This window comes from Lolium perenne, chromosome 1 (genome assembly GCF_019359855.2).
Source record: "Lolium perenne isolate Kyuss_39 chromosome 1, Kyuss_2.0, whole genome shotgun sequence".
NCBI lineage: Eukaryota > Viridiplantae > Streptophyta > Magnoliopsida > Poales > Poaceae > Lolium > Lolium perenne.
Window position 1 is genome coordinate 206,544,870 of NC_067244.2, and position 23,642 is coordinate 206,568,511.

The 23,642-nt window shown below is 43.3% G+C and overlaps 1 protein-coding gene and 1 non-coding gene across 2 annotated transcripts; one reads left to right on the top strand and one right to left on the bottom strand.

Moving 5' to 3' along the window:
• Positions 1–16,855: 16,855 nt before the first annotated feature.
• On the bottom strand, positions 16,856–18,239 carry LOC139833958 (uncharacterized). The gene is made up of 5 exons (XM_071824339.1): positions 18,022–18,239; positions 17,706–17,940; positions 17,535–17,607; positions 17,180–17,434; positions 16,856–17,097 (listed from the first exon to the last, which is right to left on the bottom strand). The coding sequence occupies exons 1-5, from the start codon at positions 18,237–18,239 to the stop codon at positions 16,856–16,858; spliced, it is 1,023 nt and encodes a 340-aa protein (XP_071680440.1).
• Positions 18,240–23,098: 4,859 nt separating this feature from the next.
• On the top strand, positions 23,099–23,187 carry LOC127328006 (small nucleolar RNA U31b). The gene has a single exon (XR_007868919.1). It is a non-coding gene; the product is annotated as a small nucleolar RNA U31b (small nucleolar RNA).
• Positions 23,188–23,642: the final 455 nt, after the last annotated feature.

Below are 23,642 nucleotides of genomic sequence, written 5' to 3' on the forward strand. Positions count from 1 at the left end.
CATGTGTGCAAAAGTATATAGGTTGGTCATGAAAGAATAAATGTCGCCTTGTCTTGCAAAATATATTTTAGGTCATGTACTGTTTCACCCATTTTTTAGGCACGGTGTAAATGTCAAAATTATGCACTGCTGATTGTCAAAACCTGAACATATATTAATATACTACCTCCGTCTTATAAATGATATTTCAGATTTGTCTAAATTCAATATATCTGTCTAGATATATTTAAATTTAAACAAAAGGGATGGACTGAGCTTTTTCGTCAAGAATGAGCTTTTTAACAGAAACATCATTTTCAACAGTGTCATGATATTTTAGATTTGTCTAAATTCAATATATCTTAGTCCGTCAATCTTGTATTACTCATATTAAAAGAAGTCAGAACTCTCCTAGCCATTTCATAGCAAATTATGCTAGAACTAGTGTTAGAAGGGCAATGAAGCTAGCCTATGGTCCAGAAGGTTTACTAAACACGCGTGAGATACATTGAAATTCCTGGTTTTGAGTAATACAAGTCATTGGCAAAAAAAAATTGTACGTAGGTTTAAGATCTTAGCATTCACACCATGTCATGCTTTTCTTCTTAGTTGTAGAGTTTTACTAGGAGGAAATAGCTACACACCTTTAAAATGCCACGCCCATGTATTTGGCCAAAAATATCGACAACGTACTAAGCTCTGGTACACCGCTAGTTACCTATCGGCAGGTTTCTGGGGCGTAATACGCCACTAATTCTATGGGGCCCAGCAAGCCAGCCCAACCCAACAAAAGGGTGGTGTGGCCCACTATCCTATGCCACCGGTATTCATCGTAACCAGCGGTGTAGCCTAGTGGTCACGCTGCCGATTTTTCTGGGCGCCCCCTCCCCACCCCCCCTCCCCCCCCCAAAAAAAAACCATTGTCCCAACCACATAACCTCAGGAAAAAGTGTCTAGGTGGATCAACTCACGAACATGTGTCAGGAGTATGTGGTGTATGTATGCATGCAAAAAAATTATTTAATACTCCCTCCGGTTCATATTAATTGACTCTAATATGGATGTATCTAGACACATTTTAGTTCTAGATACATCTATATTGGAGTCAATTAATATGAATCGGAGGGAGTAGTAAAAGTACCAAAAGTGCATGCAATGCAAAGTTATAATCAAGTCCGGAAGTGTCACAATTATGCTTTAGAGGTGTGGCGGACCACGGCCCCTCATTGATGGAAGAGTTTTCATCCAATGTCTTCTTTAGTTGATGAGGAGGCGGATATATCCTAAAGTCATAATAATGTGCTTTTGTGGTGACCCGGCATACCACTGCATGGTGTAGTATGCAAGTCTGATACAACACCAATGAAACACCGTTCCACTAGTATTATATCGCTCAGAGTGGTACAACAGAAACATATGCGGGTCCAAGGCATGTCTATAGAATTACAACATCGACTCTTTACAAAAGATCCACACAGCCTCCTACTATACAATGAGGTAAATCTGCAAATAAACTCCAGAAGAACGACTCGTAGTCTAATTCTATCACAAACTCTATTTGTAGAGTATATGACTAGCTAGAGGGCTGTGAATAGATTCTAGCTAAATAGGAGCTAGGATTAGGAAGCTAGTTCCCTTCTATAGCTAAACTATGTTTTCTCCTCGTTGGATGTGATATCTGACTCCCCTGACAGGGTCCTGTCTCTTGAAGTAGTTGTGGACTCCTCGGCCTTCGAGTTGCACTGTGGATCCTCCTTTGATGCCTCCATATCTAAGCAGGGGATTTAAGAGTGGGATGAGTACGAGCGTACTCAACAAGTTCATTATAGGAAAGAGGTGTTTAATGCACTAGCTACGGCATTAGACCAGAAAGTCTAATACCAATGCAGGTTTTCATAATCATTTCTTCAAAAGGTTGCTTTTATTCAGAAGAGCTATGTCCGTCAGCCTTCATCGGTTTACTAGAACTTCATGGAGCTCCTTTCCGGCAGCGTTCGCAGTTCCATATCCCGGAACAGGGAGTGACAGGTCACGGTTCTTTACACTCTGCAGAGGTGTGTTGCTTTACCCATAAGAGATCTTAACCTTGGTGCCAACCGGGAATGACCCGTCCACACTTCCTGTGGTGTGAGGCCCGGTATAAGGTCTAGCCAATCATGTTCCTCCGCTACCTCGAACACCCACCCGTTGTTGCATGCCCCGACCCTGGGTCCACGCCGGTCCCATTATTCCCGTAATTTCAGGGTGGACCCCGACCACGACAACAGTGTTGGGCTCTACCATACACTCCTACGCCGGTAGCTGCAACCCATCATAGACCGCATTACCGTGGGGAATTAGAATGGGATCCCCACCCTCCGGTTGTTCCGCAAGACACAACTGCTACGGCAAGCAATGCTTTACCGTGGGGAATTAGAATGGGATCCCCACCCTCCGGTTGTTCCGCCAGACACAACTGCTACGGTAAGCGCATCCGTTGATGAACGAGAGGTGGAAACACTTTTGACTATTCCGTCCCACTCCAGATCTTATGGTTAACACGGGTATTACGGCACAAGAATCACTGGCGACATTTGTTGTTTAATCCTAGATGGATATAAACCCTTGCAATGGAACCTCCACCATATCAACACAATCCATGGTTCCATTGCCCACCACATAGTCATATTCATAGTTATGAAAATAGTGTTTTTTTGTTTTTCATGCAATAGTGATAAATATAGTACTTTGCAAGTAATTTGGTAAAAATACTCAATTGACATGAGCAAGCGATGAACTTGCCTTTCTTGGCTGCAAGATTATGCAGACAAGGTCTTCGATACGCAATAACTCCAAATTCTGAAATAGCATCATCGTCCGGTAAGGACGATGTTTAAAAGATTGGCAAGGATGCAATAATGCATAAGTATGAGATGCAATCGCTCTAAGCGTGATCTAACCCCGATGATTTAGGATTAGTGAGTGGTAATGATTAGTTCAGGGTGTGTTGCACTTTTAGAGTGATCCACAAACAAGGTTCTTATTCAGGTAGTATTACTTGGTATCATGGACAGGTAGATAATAAAACATAGTAATCAATTGAGCACACAAAAAATGATATTAGGCATAATGTTAACATGTAAAGAATAGTTGTCAGTTTTAGTACTATATGGCATGGTTAATGATTAATTATCATATACTTCAAAAGAATAACTTTTGAAGAACATGTTCTTAATAAAGAACAAGTATGATAATTAGGTTGGTGGGTTCTATGGTTAACTATGGTTCCAATTGGCTCTGGAGTAGATATTAGATGGATCCTAACAAGGTTGGATTTATCAATACCAGGTGGAGTTATGCCTAGGCATCCTAAGCAATTAATTACACATGGGTGCTATCAAGATTGATTTATCTTGCTAATGATAGCTGGCTAGGGTTTATAAGTCCTTGTAAGCAGGGTTGGTGATGATTCCTTATTTTCTTCAAAAGAATAACTTTTGAAGAACATACTTCTTAAATAATAAGAAGTATATCAATTAAGGTTGAGGTTGTCTTTTATTAGCTATTGGATCTCTAAGTAGAGAATAGTTGGTTCCGAAATAGGATGGTTCATAAGTATCTCACACTAGTAGGGTTTAATGGAACAGGTTTATGTAATGTAAAATAGTGGGTATGGTTGCTATTAGGGTTCATCACAATGGTGTGATGCTAAATAGGGATAAATAATGATGGTGGCTTTGGTAATAGGATCTAGGGTTTTTTACTTGATTAACCCTACTTGATTATTTAGGTCTGATGGAAATGAACACATGGGATACCCATATATTAGTGTTAGGTCTTCTACATTTTATGTGGCAAAGCAAGGATTTAGTTGCTACTATGTATCTCTGGATACAAAGTAAGTATTATGATCATAGGTTCCAACCTAGGTTTTAGGTTGGAGGCAATTAAGGTTCTCATGTGATAATAAAGCTAGGTTTCTAAATGAACCTAGGGTTTAGGATTACACATGAAATGATGAGGTTATCACTATGTTTCAATGGAACTAGGGTTTCCTAATTACCCTATAATTCTTGGATTAATAACTTCATTATCAAGTTGAAGTTATTAATGAGTTTGGAATAAAAATAATACTGGATTTGACATTTTATTATTTTTATTGAATTTAATAATTAAGGTAATTATTAATTATGGTTTAAATCTCTCTAATAAAGATTTAACAAATAATAAATAAAGAAAAATTAGCCTTAATGTTTTCTTTATTTTCTTACTGGTTTTTATTTATTTTATAAAGTTTTCTTAATTATTGAATTTTAATTCAATTTAGAATTAATAAATAAGGCTTAATTAACAAGTATTAAATAATTGAGTTTTAATTAAAAATATAAATTTAATTTTATATTTTTATTAGATAGATTATTCTTTTATAAGAATTTTTATATCTCATTTGTATTTTTCTGAGCTTTTATGATTTTTCTACATTATTTCAAAATTTCAGGTATTTTCTGTAATTTGAAATTAAACCGAAATACTAAACACACCCGAACTGGTCTACACCCAGTGGCTGACTGGTGGGCCTTAGGCCACTCCAGCTGCCACACAGGCGTGGACCAAGTCCATCTGCTGACGAGGCACAGGAGCACACTGCCGGCGAGGCAGTTGTTGCCGGCGACGGCGATTCCGGCCGGTAGGGCTCGGACGAATGGGCGAGCCAGACACAGCACTACACGCTGAACAATTTGTAGGCGGCGCCCCCAGCGAATGGTCACTGGAATAGCTCCGGCGAGCACATACCGCGGCGGCGGATGCAGTTAAACGGCGCGGCGAAGCTACGGTGTATAATCGACCGAGGCGAGCATGCGATGAGGTTCAGCGGCTTACCAGGAGGACGCAGGGCTTGACGGCGAGGTCCGTGGCGGTCGGGTTCGCCGGAATCGACAGCTCCGGCCGTCGGAGGGAACGAGCTCGACGTCGCCACTCTGGAGCTTCTCAGCTCGATTCCTTCCGTAGGCTGGGTATATCGAGGGTGGTGGTGACGATGGTGACCACGCCGAGGCTCGGGGAAGCTTCCTTCGCCGGCGATAATGGTGAAGTGGTGCGGCAGGGTTCCGGTTTGGGAACGAAATTTGAGCCAGAGAGAAAAGAATTGGGGCTAGGGTTCGCCGTGGGGATTTATACTATGCCAGGACGCGCCTCGTCACGCCTTCGGTCGAGGAGAGGACGCCAGCGACGCGACGAAGCCGAACACGGCTTCGTGCTGTCGTCCATGCTGGAGAAGGGGATGAGGACGACGCCCCTCCGATATTTTGTAACGAACAGGTAAGTTGGGCTAGCTGGGCTGCGGAGTGGGCTGGTTCGTGGGCTGCCTGGTGGGCTGTGGTGCTGGGCTGCTCGGCCAGGTGAGGCAGGTAAGCCTCCTCTTCTATATTTTTTTCTCTTTTCTTTTCTGTTTTATAATTCTATCTTATATTTATTATTTGAATTCATTTATGAATTCAATACTGTTTGTACATAATTTGTAATGATGCTCATTTATTCAAGATTTAGTTGACTGACTATTGTTTCCTTGTTCTATTTTGAATTCATATTTTATATTGAATTACTTGCATATTTGTGAATGTAATTAAGATAACATTTGGACATAATCTTATATTTTTTTACTTTAATTCACTTTCTATTATGCAATCAATTCTGTTTAGAATTATGAGAGTGGGTACTTTCATCTCAAAGAATTTCAGAGATTGTTATTATGTCTTGGTTTCCATTTGAGGAATTAATCACTTGCATATTATTTTATGTGAGCAACATTTTATTAGGGCTTTATGATTTCTACAACCCCCTTATAAAGTTAAGGTTGTTATTATCTTTGAAAGTATCTAGGGTAGGTATTGTTTCATCATGGTTGTGCTTGGTTACCAAAATAAATAGTTGATCACTACATATATGGTTTGAACCATATAATGTAGCACAGGGTTTTTCTTATGTTCAAGAATTGGAGCATAAGATTTTAATTAGTAAGCAATTCTAGAGTTATAAGCATATTCACCTAATGGCACATGGTTTGGAATTTAATTGTGGATTAGTTTATATTATGATCACCATAGTGATACATAAACTAGGGTTGAGGTTTAATTCTAGGTCATCGAGATGAAATGGCACCATATTGCATGTGCTAAGGTTAATCTCCCCTAACCATGGTATTATGGTTACTTACTGCATATCTTATGTGCTTCTTTAATTACTAAGGATTTGAGAATTGGTTTTATCTTCCACCAATTAACTTCTATTATTAACCTCAATTTATCATTGAAGTAACTATATTGGTTATAGTTCTTTTTATAGTTAACTTTGGTCATATGAATGGATGATTTCTCACCACATTAAGTATGGAGTTTTACACTAAGGTTTTCTTATGTTTCTTAGGTGAAGAATAAGTGGAATGTAGATGTGGTAGAATTGTACTTATGATCACCAAGTGATTCACAAGTTAAAGTTGGAATATAAGTTTAGGGTTGCTTATTAATTACCTCCTTATGATTTCATGTGGTGAAGGATATCTACTTATCCTTTTAGGGTTTAACTTATCCTCACATACCTCAAGAACATGCTCATGGAGTAGACATGATCAACTTGTTCTTAATACCTCTACCTCCAGTTCTTAGGGTTTATGGTCATCACTTAATTAATAATGATCAAGGTTTGACTTCCTAAGGATCTCTCATTAAATGGGGTTCTCACTTCCATGATCAAGTGTTGTCTTGATCAATTAAATATAGACTTTCCTTTATGGTTTCTTGAATGGGCATGGTTATAGTTGTCTCAATTATCTTGAGTATAACACCATAGGTTGAGCTTTCTCATTTAAGAATGGTTATTCTAGGGTTTATGGTGTACTCCTAATATCTCCTTAGGTATCTATGCTAAGGTTTCATTTGTCTAGCTTAATTGGGTTAGTCTCTTCCTCACCTTATCAATTTCAGGGTATAGTATTATTCCATGTGATATTAGGTTATCACACCACTCCAAGGGAAATGGTTTTCAACCTAATACTTTAATTCAAAGGTTGTCCTTTATTCTTAAATAGGTAAAGCTAAGATTGGTATGAGTGGTCTCTCTCTCATCTAGGAAAGGACTTTTAATACCATCTTAAGATTTTGTTCCATAGATAATGATGTGATCATCAATATCTATGTTTAACATAAAAGGTTCTCTTTCTAGGGATGGTCTTGATTAGTATCCTAAGGTTATGTTCTTAAGATGAGATTTTGTTTACATGGATGTATATCCAGGGTTTAACTCAAGGTTTGTTATTGCTTCTCTAATAATTAATAGAACTCTCACTTCTCTAGGTTTGATGCTTAATAATTTGGAATAGAGAAGAATTATATACTTCTTAAGTTGAATCTCCTTGTCTTGTTTCCAAGAATGAAGTAATATGAATACCATGAGGTTCATGGTAGGATCAAGGATTAGTTTTAAGACATGGAAAAGATAAGTGAAGAATGGTTTCTTCATTTATGGTTAGTTGATTTATAATTGAACAGATGTTCTTATGTTATGGCAAGGAATACCATGTTGTGATATTTAATAAGATCAAGTAATTGATCATTGATTTAAGTGTTGTTGTGTTAGATGTAATTCCATTTGATCTAAGTCCTTAGATCAAATCATCTCTACCCAAAAACAAGGTTTTAACAAAGTCACATTGAGGTTTATAACGCTTGACTTGATGAGCTACTTCAATTCCACCAAGGTCAAGTGAAACTTCGCCATCGTGGATCGTTTTACTTTAAAGCGCGAAAATTCCCCAGATTTTCTATGCATGAATGCAATGCACACATCTGTTTCCTCTATTTTTGTAACCCCATTACCTGGGATATTACAGCTTTCTACCTTATCCTCATTCCGTTGGTGGATCTAGCGCGACGGAGAGTACGTGCAGTCGTGTGAGAGCAGATGGGCGCTGGGCCCGAGAAAATTGAATGCCCGATCTTGCATTACTCTTATAAGAAGTTAGAATTCGGGTGGCCATTTCATAGCAAATAGGGCTAGAACCAGTGATACAAGGGCAGTGTGTTAGCCTATGGTCCAGAAGGCTTACTGAACACGTGTGAGATACATTAAAATTCCTGGTTTTGAGTAATCATTCAAAAAAAAAAGTTGTGCCAAGGTTTAACTTCTTCGAGTTCACACCATGTCAAGCTTGTCTTCTCGTTGCAGATTTTTGAGGGGAGGTGGTAGTTTAACTTAGTGACATAGGCATGCCAAATGGGCCTGCCGAAGATAGTACCCGGGGTTTACTGGAGGCCCAATACTCGAAGAATAAGAAGATTCGGGAGCCCAAGATTTACTAAGAAAAGATAGTTGTAATAGGAAGTGTTGTTTGTAATCTGGCGGGATGAGTTAGAAACCGTCCCGGACTCTATAAATTTGTATAGCACGAATCCCTCGGCTCCACCTCCTATATAAAGGGGGAGTCGAGGGACGAAGAATCAATCGAATCATTGTCTGCAAACCCTAGTTTTCATAGTCGTCGAGTACTTTTCGGCTGAAACCTTCGAGATCTACTTGCCCTCTACTTCTAACTAAACCCTAGCCTACAATCCATAGGCATTGACAAGTTAATCCCTTGTCAATTGGCGCCGTCTGTGGGAATTAGAGGCGTAAGGAGCTGATCTCGATGGCACGCTCAAGATCTTCGACATCATCAACCGCAAGCAACACAATGGATCGAGGTAAACAGATCGCTACTGGTCTTGTCGATTTTGTTCCTCACCCACCCTCCCGTTTGGATGCATATGCGTATCTGGCGGAGCCCATGGAGATGACGTTCGGAAGGTTCCACTTTCGCGTCGAGAAAGAAGGATCGTATCGTGTCGAGATTCCGATTTCGTCGGGATCATCGGTGGCCGATTCCGATTTTTCAAGCTATGCATCGTCAAACGAGTCAGGAGAAGAAGAAACCTCGGCGACACGCTACGTCAGCATCAGAGCAAGAGAGAAACTCGCCAAGATCTTCAACGACATGTCGTTTGAGTCATCTGCGGACTCATATATAAGCGATGGCTCAAGCGATGTCGACAGTTATGACTTCATCGACAAATCTCTCACAGTGGGCAAGGTCTTCATCAATCTCAACGATGGTGTTACCAAACCCAACGTAGATCTGAGTACAAAGTATCATCAGATTTACGCCATTGAAGATCAAGAGGAGACATCTGAGGCTTTCGACAGTTTGGGAAATCCATACGTCGATCCCTCCAATCTGCGACAAGGCCTGGGCAACAAATACGTCGGGCCAGAGCCGCGAGATAGAGTTCAACTTTCACAAGCAGCGTGGGACAGAGCCGCGAGAGCTATGAACGGCACAGAACCAATGGCTACCACGGCCACACCGTAAGAACGCAAGCATATCAATATAGGCTCGCACGAGCTGCTGTGGAATTGGAAAACAGACACTGAGTTGAACAGAGAAAGGAGGCAGCACGCATCTAGCAGGAGAAGGGCAGATTTAAGTCGACAATCTAGAACTACGGGTGATAGCCATCGGGAGGCGCGGAACAGAGCAAGATCAAGGCTGCAACACATACCCGAGGCAGAAAGAGAACACTTGGTTCAAAACCTCGACATATCCTTTATGTCGATAGATACAAGAGGAAACATCATCCCTAAGACACCAGAGGCTGGGTATATGGCGACACATGCTTTTATCCTTGCATCTAAACCACCTCCGGGTGATCCAAGGGAAACATTGTACAATATGGCGGTAGCAGGAGTTGGAGCTATGGGGACAGCGTTTGTATCAACGCCTCCCGAAGGAGCGGCAAGGCAAAATAGTCCACGACCCGCAAGAAGAATAAATGGGCAAAGACTCGAAGGGCCAAGTGGAGCAAGAGACACAGCAGCACAAGCAAGAGTCGACAGAGCACGGCAGAGCAGAAGGGATCATCGGCAATCCCCAGAACTTAATGACGAAGATATGTGTGGCTTACCATGCTTCACGAGGAGAGTCCGAAAAACTCGAGTCCCCTCAGGATTCAAGTTACCCGATAATTTCAAGAAATTCGACGGCCTTCAAGATCCAGAGGATTGGCTAGTCGACTATCTGGAGACGGTGAAGTCGACAGAGGAACTAGGGCAACAGCCATGCAAAGCATCCAGGTGCACCTGAGTGGTGCCGCACGATCATGGATAAAGAAACTCGCTCCAGGATCCATCGACAGCTGGGAAAGTTTCGAGGACGTGTTCGTCAAGAACTTTAGATCCACGTGCAAAAAACCCGCGTCGTTAGAAGAGTTGAGAGCGTGTCGACAAAAGCCAGAAGAGCCAATGAGAAAGTACATCCAGAGGTGGAATATCATCAAAAACTCGGCAGAAAACATATCTGACGAGAGAGCAATAGATGCGTTTGTCGCAGGAGTCAGGCGTGGAGACTTTGTCGAGGATTTGGGAAGGACCAATCCAAAGACAGTATCCGCGTTAATGGAGATAGCAAATAAATGGGCAGATGGAGAAGACGCTGTCCACAACAAACGACACAGTCGCCGAGGAGGACCGTGGTCGAAACTATCAACCGAGGCGAAGATTTCCTCGGACGTACCTAACTACGACGCTCCAGGACAAATTTCGGCAGGTTTTCGGACAAATACGGAGGCAACAGAGATGATTACCGAGAAGCAAAGGAACAGCGAGGTGATAATAGGGATGATTCACGCAACAGGCAAAATAGTGGGCCGAGGTTTCCAAGACCTTTCGTGTCCCCCGAGGAAATGCTGAACGGACCGTGCCAGATGCACTTCTTCCTCGACAGCAACGGAAAAAGACAGTCAGGGCACCTGCAGAAAGACTGCCGAAATTTTCAGGCAATGTTCAGATACGCAGAAAATGCTCACGCTCGAGCAGCACAGAGAAACCCTCGGGAGCCTAGGAGCGAGATTCACTTGCCGCCTCCTCCCGCGATTGCTGCACGACAATCGGCATCGGTTAAGAATAGCGGCAGCACTCGCACCACCACCTTATGTTGATCCTAACTCCAACGGAGCAAAGGTGTCGATGATTCGAAGGGAAGGCCGTCCAATAGAGCTCAAAAAGTAATCTCACGACAGTGTGTTTATGGCAGAGAAAATGCCTCCACCAACAGTTGAGTACCTTAATTGGTCGGGACAAGATATCGGCTTCACAATAGCAGATCATCCGCAGCAAGTTCCTCGACCAGGGCATCGGCCAAGACTTATTCACGGCCAGCTTATCGCAGGATTTGATGTCTCTCGAGTGTTCATAGACGGCGGCAGCAGTTTGAACCTCATGTATGCAGATACATTGAGGAAGATGAACATATCCTTAGCAAATTTGAAACCAACAGACACAAGGTTCCACGGCATCACACCGGAGAAACCAAGTTATCCATTGGGAAAGATCAATCTCGACGTTCAGTTTGGGACCCGAGAAAATTATAGAATCGAAAGGCTCGAGTTTGAAGTTGTCGATTTTCCATCACAATATCACGCTCTGTTGGGACGACCAGCATATGCTCGATTTATGGCAGTGCCACATTATACATACCTGTTGTGGAGGTTGCCCGGACCAAAAGGACCAATCACAGTCAAGGGAAGCTTTGCCTTAGCCGATAAGTGCGACAAGGATTTTCACAGGTTGGCGTAAACTTTCGGGATGCAAGCTGAGTACTTGGCGTCAAAAAGCATGACCGATTACGACGTCACCGGACGTTGGAAGGCCAAATAAAGAATCAACTTTCAACACAGAGAAAAATTCTAAGGAGGTGCAGATTCACCCGACAGATCCAAAAAAGACGACATCTATCGCAAACGACATGGATATCGCATAGGAAAACGCGCTCGTCAAGTTCCTCCGTGAGAACTGGAAAATCTTTGCATGGTGTCCAGCTGACATGCCAGGAGTACCCAGGGAACTTGCCGAGCACCACCTAAATTTGGATCCAACGGCGAAACCAATCAGACAACCTCTCGCGGCGTTTTTCGGAACCAAACCGCAAAGCCATGCTTTCGTAAATAAATCGACTCGAAGAGGCTGGTTTTATCAGAGAAATATCTACAGAAGCCACATGGGTAGCTAATCCTGTGTTGGTGCCGAAGAAAAACACGACAGTCCTTCGCATGTGCGTCGACTTTACGTGTCTCAATAAACATTGTCCTAAGGATCACTTTCCCCTCCCAAGGATCGATCAAATTATCGACTCCACGGCAGGTTGTGAACGTCTTTCCTTCTTGGATGCATACTCTGGTTATAACCAGATCAGATTAAAAGAAGATGATGAAGCCAAGACAGCGTTTATTACACCTTACGGCGTGTTTTGCTACAAGACAATGCCCTTTGGTCTAAAAAATGCGGGAGCAACATATCAGAGGATGATGCAGAAGTGTTTAGCAACACAGATCGGGAAAAACGTGCAAGTATACATCGATGATGTCGTCATAACATCAAAAAAGGGGACAACGCTGATCGAGGATCTCAAAGAAACTTTTGACAACCTCGACAAATTCTGCCTCAAACCGAACCCGACGAAGTGTTCTTTTGGCGTCCCAACAGGAGAACTTACGGGGTTTCTAGTTTCAGCAAGAGGGATTGAAGCAAATCCCGACAAAATACAAGCCATAGTAACAATGAGAAAGCCAACAAAGTTGAAAGAAATACAGCAGCTAATCGGGCGAGTCGCAGCTTTGAGCAGGTTCGTCGCCAAAGTTAGGAGAAAAAGCGTTACCATTTTATGCGCCGATAAAACAAGGAGATAAATTCCAGGTGGAACGAAGAGGCCGGCGTAGCTTTCGAGGATCCGAAGCGAAAAATCTCGACACCACCAATCCTGGTGGCTCCAAAGGAAAAGGAACCTCTCCGTCGTATATTGCAGCCACGCCCCAAGTGGTTAGCACGGTATTAGTTGTCGAAAGAGAAGAAGAAGGGAAAATCCATGGAGTGCATGGCCAAAGATACTTCGTGAGCGAAGTCTTGTCACCTTCAAAACAAAGGTACCTCGGTACCAAAAGCTAGCATATGGAGTGTTCACGACAAAGACGAAAAATTGCGCCACTATTTTTCGGCACACCCGATCATAGTGGTCAATGAAGCTCCCTTGTCAAATATACTTGAATAACCCAGAGGCTACGGGTCGTGTCTCCCTGTGGTGAATAGCACATTCCCCTCGGGACATCACGTCTGAAACAAGAAACGCAATAAAGTCCCAAATACGCCGGACTTCATCGCAGAATGGATGGAGTTGCAAAATACAGGACCTCCGTATTTATCGAGAACTTGGACCATGAACTTTGATGGGTCCAAGAGACTAGAAGGAGTCGGCGCAGAGTAGTACTCATATCACCCGAAGGCGACAAATTGAAGTACATCCTCCGGATGACGTTCCTTAACGCATCTAACAATGAAGCAGAATATGAGGCTCTCATACACGGGATGAAGATGGCGAAAGCTCATGAGCAACTCGATTAAAAATCTTTGGCGACTCACAGTTGGTGGCTCAGCAAGTTATGAACCAATGTGATGCAATCAATGATAGCATGATGGCATACAAGGAGGTGTACAACGAGCTTGAGAAGTTATTCGATGGATGCGAAGTAAATCATATTAGCAGGTTGAGCAACGACGAAGCCGACGTTCTTGCAAACATCGGGTCACAGTGCCTTCCAGTCCCGCCAGGTGTATTCTGGGAAGAGATAACAGAGAGATCCACTAAGCCAACAAAGTCAAAAAAGAAGGAGAAGAAACCCTCGGGGGCTGCCAAGGAAAAGCAAGAGGACGAAGAAGAAGATCAGGACTTGGTCATGGTGATACAGATACCGTGGATGCAGCCGTACATATCATACATCATGAGGAAAGAAATACCCGATGATCCAGTTGAAGCAAGGCGAGTAATTCGACGCTCCAAAGCTTTTACGGTGGTCAAGGGGGAATTGTATAAACGAAGTATTTCAGGCGTCTTGCAAAGGTGCGTTACACCCGAAGAAGGAAGAATAATCCTGAAGGATGTACACGAAGGAATATGTGGCCACCACGCAAGTAGTCGAGCTATCGCAGCCAAGGTTTTTCGGGCAGGATTCTACTGGTTGACAGCAATCGAGGACGCCAAGGACATAGTAAGAACTTGTGACGCCTGTCAAAGGTTTGCCGCAAAACCTCACTCTCCTGCAGCAGAGCTAGCACCAATACCATTGTCATGGCCCTTTGCTCAATGGGGACTTGATATGGTGGGCAAATTACACAAATCCTGGCCAGGAGGAAAGGAGTACATGCTAGTAGCTGTCGATAAGTTTACAAAGTGGATAGAAGCGAAGCCGATAAATTCACCAGATGGAGCGTCCGCAGTAAAATTCATAAAAGGCCTCGTCTTCAGATTTGGAGTGCCCCATAGCATCGTCACAGACAACGGCAGTAACTTCACATCCCATGAATTCAAGGATTATTGCGAAGAGGTGGGTATCAAGCTGAACTTTGCGTCAGTTGCACATCCTCAAACCAATGGGCAAGTCGAGAAAGCCAATGGTATCATCTGCAATGGCATCAAGAAGCGCTTGTTAGGACCACTGGAAAAAGCTCGACATACCTGGCCAGAAGAACTACCAAGCGTGTTGTGGAGCATCCGAACAACACCAAACACAGCAACGCAGGAAACTCCGTTTTTCCTGGTTCACGGAGCAGATGCAGTATTACCAATCGAGATAGAGCACAACTCTCCACGTGTCGCCGAATATGATGAAGAAACGTCGAGAAGAGCGCTAGAAGATGACGTCGATGCACTTGATGAAGCTCGAGATGAAGTATTATCTCGGGTAACTAAATATCAGCAGGACTTGAAAAATTACCACAGCCGACGATTGCGGCCAAGATCTTTTCAGGTGGGAGACCTAGTTCTTCGGCTCACGCAAAAAAGTCATGAAAAACTCGAGTCACCATGGCTTGGCCCTTACATTGTCACGGAAGTAATCGGAGGAGGAGCATACAGAATAAAGGACAAGAAGACAGGGGTGGAGGAGCCAAACCCCTGGAACGTGGCGCAACTTAGGCGTTTCTACGCCTAGAGTCAAAATATAGTCTTTGTAAAGCTTCAATGTACTGAAACGCCCGCGAGTTTTCAGACGCACTCTTTTCCTTTTTCGGGGCACCGAGTGGGGCCGGAGAAGGTTTTTAATGAGGCGGGCTCGCGGTGCTGCAATATAATAAAGATAGTGACAATATAACTTTTCTTCTTTATCGACATGACCAAAGTCTTTGCTCCGACGAATTTCAATATAGTTCATCGACAAAAGAAAAACCTTGCCTTGGTATTCAGATACCTCGTGAGTCAATAAAAATAGTACTCAATAAAAAGCTCGGGGGCTCATATTTGCCTTAAATATATACATGCCTTGGTTCAAAACCTCGCAAATATACAAATACAGTAAAGAGTCACCGAAACACTCGGGGGCTAGTCAAACAGAGAAATATAATGATTGCTTTACAGTATAATCATAGTCATGGGTTACAAAGAAGAAATATCTACAAGAGGAAAATAACTAGTCTTGATTCAATATATCATCAAGAGTAATTCTGTTTTCTTCAGGAGCAGCACCAAGGAAATCGGCATAATGGCCATCGGCAAAAAAGTCGGCATCCATCCGAAGCAGGTCCTCAATCATTTCTTCGGCTATAGGCGTAACCTTCGTGTTAATCCTGTCAACACCAACTCTCCGACGTTTTACCTTTTGGTGAACCTTCTCGACAACCTGGGTAAGGTCAAGCTTCGAGTGGCAGATTTGGAGCATGATAAGAGCAAATCTGGCGCCAGCTACTAGTTGAGCCTTGACAAAATCATGGATACTGCGAGCATCCTTGAACCTTTCCATCAATTCAGGAAGAGTTTTTGGTTGGACGTTCCGAGGAAACATGGAGTTGTAAACCATGGACAAGGTCTTGGTACAGAAGTCGAGGAAATCGCGAGTTTGAGAGGCGCGATCTTGAAATCTGACAATTTGGCGGGTCCTTTCCGGGGTAGCCCAAAACAAAGAACCATGGTCCAGGGAGAGATTAACAAGGAGGGTTGTCCTAGCATTCACCCTCTCTTCCTCGGCAGCAGCATCAGTAAAGGCACCTATCAAAACAAAGAAGTGGAAACCTTCAAGAAACAATAGTATGCAGATAAAGGATATCAGCGGATGAAACAGGCATACCCGACATATCTGCACTGGCTTCATTCATTAATTCGAGCATGAAATTTTCTCGAATAGTCGCCTTTTCAGCCTCGGAAGCAGCAATTTCCTTAGCAGCCACGGCCTCGCGAGCTTGTTGAAGAGCAATTTTTTCGGCTTCAGATGACTTACGAGATTGCTCCATCATCACAAGTGTTTGCTTCTTCGCATACTGAAGTTGTTGCCGAAGTTCATCCAGTTCTTGCGACAAGGTATCGTCGACAGGAGCGGTATCACCAAAAGCTCTCCTCGCGCGGGAAGAAGAAGGCGAAACATTGGAAGGAGCGAAGATGGAGTATAGTTATCAAATATCAATCGAAAAATAAACAAGACAACATCAAACAACAAGCAAAGATAGAAGTTTTCATTAATCTCTTGGAATAATTACAAGGGCATTACGGTGGAGCTAAGGAAGTACGTGTCGCCAAATGACTACTTTGGCGAAGCAAAAAGAAACAGAAGAAAACGAGAGGCATGCAACTAGACCTCCGGCCTCGAGGAGCTAGGAGTCGAAGCCGGCTTGATCCCAGTGATACGCCAAGATCTTCTTCGTGTTGGGCTTGGCCGCCTTGATCAGCGACCTCCATCTCGATCGCTCTATCCGACCGGTGTCGCCAACCTTCATCCAATCAAGCGTCTCGTTGGCTGTCAAGAACCAGGGCAACGGTACTCTCGACAAAGAACCTTCATATTCTCCGACGCATTTTCAATCCCAGGTCTTCCGACGAATTGAAAAGCTTGGCAAGGGCAAGGAAAGTCGAAGGTTCCTCTTTCTTCGGGAAGAAGTAGGGGAACAACGCCGACAAACTTGCACTGGCATTGGCCACGCCTTCACGAATTTCGCGCCCATGGAACTCCAGAAGAGAAAGTGCATCAAGGAGAGGGTCATTGACGGGATTCTCCAGATCAAAATCTTGGTTTGTTTGGGCTGCCACACGAGACAAACCATTAGTCAAAAACCAAGAAACAGGAAGTACAATAGAAGGGGTTGATGATATTACTCAGCGTACGTCGACTTTGCGACTTCAAACGCTTGATGATCTCCTGTTCACGCACAGTTTGTGCAGTTTTCTGCTCATCTAAGGCAGATTCGGCATCTTTGAGCCTTCTCTGCAGCTCCTCGATACTAGCAGCTTTCACCTTGGCTTCATCAACCTCGGCCTTGGCTTTGCTAGCAGCAAGTTCAGCTTTCTTGCGAGCCGCCTCACTTTGCTCGAGTTTTTGAGCAAGTGCGTCGACACGTTCGTTGGCCTCTGAAAGTTTTTCTGTCGAGATATGAAAAAGAAAGAAAAGAAAGATCAAAAAATAGCGACAAGCAACAGGAATAGAAAGTCAAAGAAAAATAGCAAGTATAAAAGTCGTTACCTTCGGCTCTGGCGGCATATTCACGGTACCCAACAAATTGGGACCCGATCCGAAGAAGCTCTTTGATCATTGGCTGTTCAAAGGTAAGTACATCAAAAGAAACATCGGCATGAAAAAGAGAAAAGGTGTGAAAAAACAAAATAAGGAAAATATAGATGTCGACAAACTTACATCATCTAAGAGCAGAGTCGACGAACTGCCCAACTGAGGGGTAGGATTAACAATCTTTTCAACCCGTGCCCTTTTTGGTGAAGGGGCACGGGGGCTCGAAGGAGGAGTAGATGTATCAACATTTTGTTGAGGAGGCGACGATTCCTCCACTTCAACTGGTTTTTCTGAAATAACTAAAGTATGTGACGTGCTCGTTCGAGCAGCCACATCTAAAGTTGGTGTTTCTTCATCATCACTGTGACAAAATAGTGGCAGCATAAAAAGCAAGGCAAAATAAAATTCTTCAAATAGAAAAGGAAAAGAGCAAGGAACCTACGAGCTGATGATACTCTCAAGGTATGGATCATAAGCTGCTTTTTGAGGTGCAGGAGCAGTTTCTTCGGGTTTCGAGGTCCCGGAATCTTCGGCATTGCTCCTTTTCCTTTTGCTCTTCGGAGAAACAGCAGGAGGAGGAGATTGTGCTGATGTTGTATCTTCAGAGGCAGCATCCTTCTCAGTAGATCCCGCAGATTTTCGAGAATCATGCGGGTTCATTCACAAAAGAGGGGGTCTCTGGTTGACATCATCGACAACGGCTCTTTCTTCGACCTCTCCATCCTCAGGAAGAGGAGGAAGGGAAGCCATAGTAGGATGATTCTACAAGAAAATAGTGACAAAAGAGAATAAGTGAGATACCACTGCAATAAGATACAAGGAACAGTTCAGAACAAGATAGAACTTCGAGAAGACAAAATACCTCGGGAAGAGGATTGGAAGCACTGTATGGTTCCACTCGACAGGAGGAGGGAATAGGATCCTTCTTGCCTAATCGAGAAATTCTTCGAACCAATTTTTCCAGGTCCTTTACAGAAAGATCACTGGAGATTCTGTTGGCGTCATTTTCACCAGAATACGTCCAAAGGGGATTTTTGCGAGCCTGAAGAGGCTGCACTCTAATCCTAAGGAAGTAGGCAGTAATTTGAACACCAGATAGCTCTTTGCCTCGAGTGTTTTGAAGATGACGGATACGAGCCATGAGCGCCTCTGTCGCCTTTTTCTCTTCTTCAGAAGCTTCGGCATCCCATGAACGGCGACGCTGAATCCTGGCACTTCCGTCAAAAGGAACTATGTTGTGCTCCACAGAATTGGCACTTTCTTCGTGGATGTAGAGCCACTTTTTGCGCCATCCTTGGACAGAATCAGGAAACTTGACGTCGAAATAATCGACATCAGTCCGAACACAGATAACAACGCCACCTATGTTATAAGTGACGTTGTGGGAGCCATTACGGCGGAGGCAGAAAATGCGCTTCCACAGAGCCCAATTGGGAGGGATTCCGAGGAAGCATTCGCAAAGCGTGATGAAAATAGAAATGTGAAGGATGGAATTGGGAGTCAACTGGTGCAGTTGAATCCCATAAACGAAAAGAAGGCCGCGGAGGAAATCGTGGATTGGGGTTGAAAGGCCGCGGATCAGGTGATCAACAAAACTAACCCGATACTCCATTGGAGGCTTGGGGTAGCTTTCTTCGCTAGGAAAGCGGATGGCGTCCTCCTTCGTCATGAGGCCGAGCCTCTTCAGCGTGTTGGTGTCTTGATTGGAGATTTTGGATCTCTCCCACTCAAGATCCTCGGCGGCCATCTTGGATTCCGGCGTGCTGTGGCGAGTCAGACGCGTGCGCGGTGGCATCAACGGCAGTGGGCAGAGCAATGTATGTGCGTACGGAAGATTGGAGAGAGTTGGGCGCAGGGGAAGTTTTGCGAAGAGGAACAGGTGAGCGGCGCAAGCGAGAGGATGAACGGAGGTTGAAGAAGGGTTTATATAAGAATCGGGTGAAGCAGTGTGCCGTTGGATGAAGAAATCGTGTGGTGAGAATGGATCTTCTAGACACAAGGGTAAAACAGTATTTTTACTGAGATAGGCGTTACCGTACGTGCACCAGGAAAAGCGGAGGACGTGTGTCCCCCACTTGCACGACGTGTCAACGTGGTCGAAGCAATGGACCCACAGGGCAGAGAACTCACGACTATTCGAGAAGGATGAAGTAAATTTGATTAAGGGAAGTATGTCGACAAGAAAAGTAAAAGAAAAGTGGCGACAGAAAGAATTATTCAATACTTCGGGAGCCTTTGATCAAATACAAGTTTTTGCCCAAATGCTCGGGGGCTACTTCAGAAAAAAGTAAATTTTCGAGTATGACAAATATAGAAATTGCGGGAGCCTACAACCAAGCACAAGTCCTTGGCTGTAGCCTCGGGGGCTACTCCCATCGGGAGCGCTGTTCGCGCACCCGAGAGATAAAGAAAGAGATCATATCGAAGTAATGAAAATATAGCGACAAGGTGGACTAAAATGTTGAGCCTACAACCAAGCACAAGTTCTTGGTTGTAGCCTCGGGGGCTACTCCCATCGGGAACGCTGTTCGCGTGCCCGATGAAATTACCAAAGGAAAAATAAAAAAGCAAGAGAGTATATTTCGAGTTATAATTAACTCTACATATACTCCCATCGGGAGAGCAATATAAGTCATATTTGACTCGATAAAATGTGCCATTCCAACAGCCAGAAAAGCACTCGACAATATATTCTCAGAACGCCGAAGTTGCGATCAATTTCTGAATGCCGCAAATTTGCGAAGGTAAGACCCCAGATCCGTTCTGCTGGGCGTGGCATCGCCAAAGATGCGCGTCACATTTTTATCCGTATCAACAGATACGAAGAAAAATCCTAACGGACGCGTTAGGTACCCGATAAATTCGATCGGGACTCGACGAATGGTAAGACCTTAAGCGGCACTGTCGAAGTTTACACCAAGTATCCCGAGATCATGTCCAGGGACGTGATTTTGAAGTAGGTTTTTGCGGATTGCCACTAGAGCAGTTAACTAGTACCTGATCCGTCAGATGAACTAGCCCCAACTACCATTATCCCTGTACAATATAGAATTTTATGTGAAGAAGTATAAAAAGTTAAAGCTTCCGAATAAAAATAAACAGTGGAGATTTTCCCTGACTCTACGATTCAAGCAAAATCTCGGGGGCTACTGACATAGGCATGCCAAATGGGCCTGCCGAAGATAGTACCCGGGGTTTACTGGAGGCCCAATACTCGAAGAATAAGAAGATTCGGGAGCCCAAGATTTACTAAGGAAAGATAGTTGTAATAGGAAGTGTTGTTTGTAATCTGGCGGGATGAGTTAGAAACCGTCCCGGACTCTGTAAATTTGTATAGCACGAATCCCTCGGCTCCACCTCCTATATAAAGGGGGAGTCGAGGGACGAAGAATCAATCGAATCATTGTCTGCAAACCCTAGTTTTCATAGTCGTCGAGTACTTTTCGGCTGAAACCTTCGAGATCTACTTGCCCTCTACTTCTAACTAAACCCTAGCCTACAATCCATAGGCATTGACAAGTTAATCCCTTGTCACTTAGTTTATAGGCATAATCCATCATGGATTCTTTTGGAAGAAACAGGGCCGGGTGAGAGGTTTTCGATCTCATTAAAGAATAGATCATGGTTTATGTGTGTTATGTTTTTAACTGCATTAAATAACCTGATAAACACATGGGGTGATTAGCCAAGCATGGTTAATTTGTGTTATGGTTTTTCAGAAGATTGTCTTTTGTTAATATACCATTTCTCAACGCAAGCATGAAAATACTTTAATTTTTTGAGGAATTTTAACCATTTCACAAATACTTTTGAGGATATCCAGTCATATTCAGGGGGTAACTTCCTGTAGAAAGAATTGACAGATAAGTTTTCATCTTTTGTGACCCATTGATCCCACAGGGATCAAGTGAGATTTTAGTGCGACCTAACATAAAATGCATTAAAAATAAGATAGTACTACCTTCATTTCGAAGTTTAAGGCTTATATTATGTTTAGAAAATCAAACTATGTCAAGTTTGACCAAATTTTTATCAAAAAATATTAACATGTAAAATACAAAATCAATATCATTAGATAGATAATGAAACATATTTTTATATGGTATCTACAAAATATCATATTTGTTAATACATTTTTTTAAAAGGTTTGGTCAAATTTTACCTGGTTTAACTTTTCAAAAAAAAGCCTTAATCTTTGGAATGAAGGTAGTACTTGCTAAGCTAGAGGCGCGGGTCGCCGAAGAGCCTAAAATCTCAAGTCACGAATATTCACGCGAGCGTACGTACTAGTATGCATACTCCATGAGGTGGCTCTACTATTTTATTTTAGAAAACAACAAAAAAAACCCGCTTACAAATATGCTCTCAACTTCATTAGATTAGCAAGGTGGGACAAAACATTTCCCACAAATTAGGTTGAGTCACCTACACAACGTATGAGCCATAGAATTAGATCTCAGTTAGGCCACCGTTCAACACGCCCCCACCGTTCAGTTAGGTGGACAGCGGTCTATTTTTGCTATCTAAAATGCGGCCCTCCATTTAAGGTGCCTTTACATACTCTAAATAAATTGATACCTACGGAACTTTTTTTGTTATACGTGATCGAACCGTGAGATTTATTCACTCTAGTGCATCAAAAGGCCTTTAGAGCAAGTACAATAAGGTACAGTTAGCTGGAGGAGAGAGATTAGTAGAGACAAGAGAAGTGGGCTACTATCTAATAGTCAGCTCTAGCGCATGCTCCTAAACACTATGTGAGACTAAAAGGTGGACTATGTATTGTAAAAGTACTATATTTTTATAGCTTACTATTGTACATGCTAGTTGACTATAAATGATGTGGTAAATTGTTATAGCCGACTGTCGGCTATACTATTGTTTTACTCTTAGATGCGGCTGTTGACGGTCGGGGTGTAGCCGACCGTTTGAAAAACTAAATCCACATGGATTCGTTCTCGAATCTGACTGGGCTTTGAAGCTCGAAGGAGGTAAATAGCAAAAGGGGAGATGCAGGCTGGAACAAACGGTCTGGGCCTCCAGGTCAGCCCATACGTAACGGGCGCCACGGCTTCTAGAACCGGCCGGCTCTCTTTATAAGCGCACGAGACCTCTCTGACCTCTCACGGTAAACCCTAACCTCGCCGCGCCGCCTTCACGGTGGTCCTGTGTGCCTTTCGCCTCTCTTCGTAGTTCTTTGCCGGAAACTTTGTGCGTGTTTGTTGTTTGTTGTTGGTTGCGTTTAACGATCTTCGTCCGTGCGTGTGTATTTCGGCGCCTCTTCTTTCGGCTGCAAGAGCAATCTACTCTTGGCGGCCTTGTTCTGGAGGCGCAGAGCAAGCGCTGCGCTGCGGGGGACTAGCTGTATTATCCCGGCTGTTATCGCCGGCCGGGGTCTTCTCCCCTGCAGCACGCACATTACTTTTCCTGCAAATTGTAGTCTCATATTTCCTGCATCGAAGAAACGATTTGGTTTTGTCAGATTAAAGCAGATTTGCTTCTGCTATGAGGTATCCAGGGAGCATGATGACATGGATTTTTGTCGCCCCAGTCTTAGGATCCGGTTCGCCGGACCTGTGCTGATTGACATTGTTATCTAATCTGACTCCATGCGTTTCATTAGCCTGCTTGGGTGATCCTTCTCTGCTTTTCTGAAAGTTTTCTTCAGTTGTGCTATGCGTTGATTAAACAACTGGGTTTGTTTTCTTAAGGAATACGTTATTTTAAGTTGTGAATCGCATACGATTATCTGAACAATAAAAGTCAGCTATACGGGATAGTATTTGTGAAACTACAGATGTTTTAGAAAATAATAATGTGCCCTGTGCAGATTTCCTTGATTTGCAATCTGTTAGCACAACTGCCCGACTTTGTCAAGAATGAAACGGGATTCATTGCCCAGGCGCGCGCAATCATGGAGAGCCGCTCCTTCTTCCTCGACGCCGAAGCATGAACTAGTCACCTGTGACGGGACCTGCTCCTCAGAAGTTAAACTTGCGTAAAATGTAAAATAACCATTACCAATTTTTTTGAGATAAAAAATAACCAGCTCCCATTCCCCTG

Bases quoted from the DNA above. Each gene is read 5' to 3' on its own strand.
- LOC139833958 (XM_071824339.1), bottom strand. From the start codon at position 18,239: ATGAACCCGCATGATTCTCGAAAATCTGCGGGATCTACTGAGAAGGAT. The intron at 17,941-18,021 runs GTAGGTTCCTTG...ATTTTGTCACAG, and splicing joins CTTGAGAGTATCATCAGCTC to TGATGATGAAGAAACACCAA. The intron at 17,608-17,705 runs GTAAGTTTGTCG...ACCTTTGAACAG, and splicing joins CGACTCTGCTCTTAGATGAT to CCAATGATCAAAGAGCTTCT.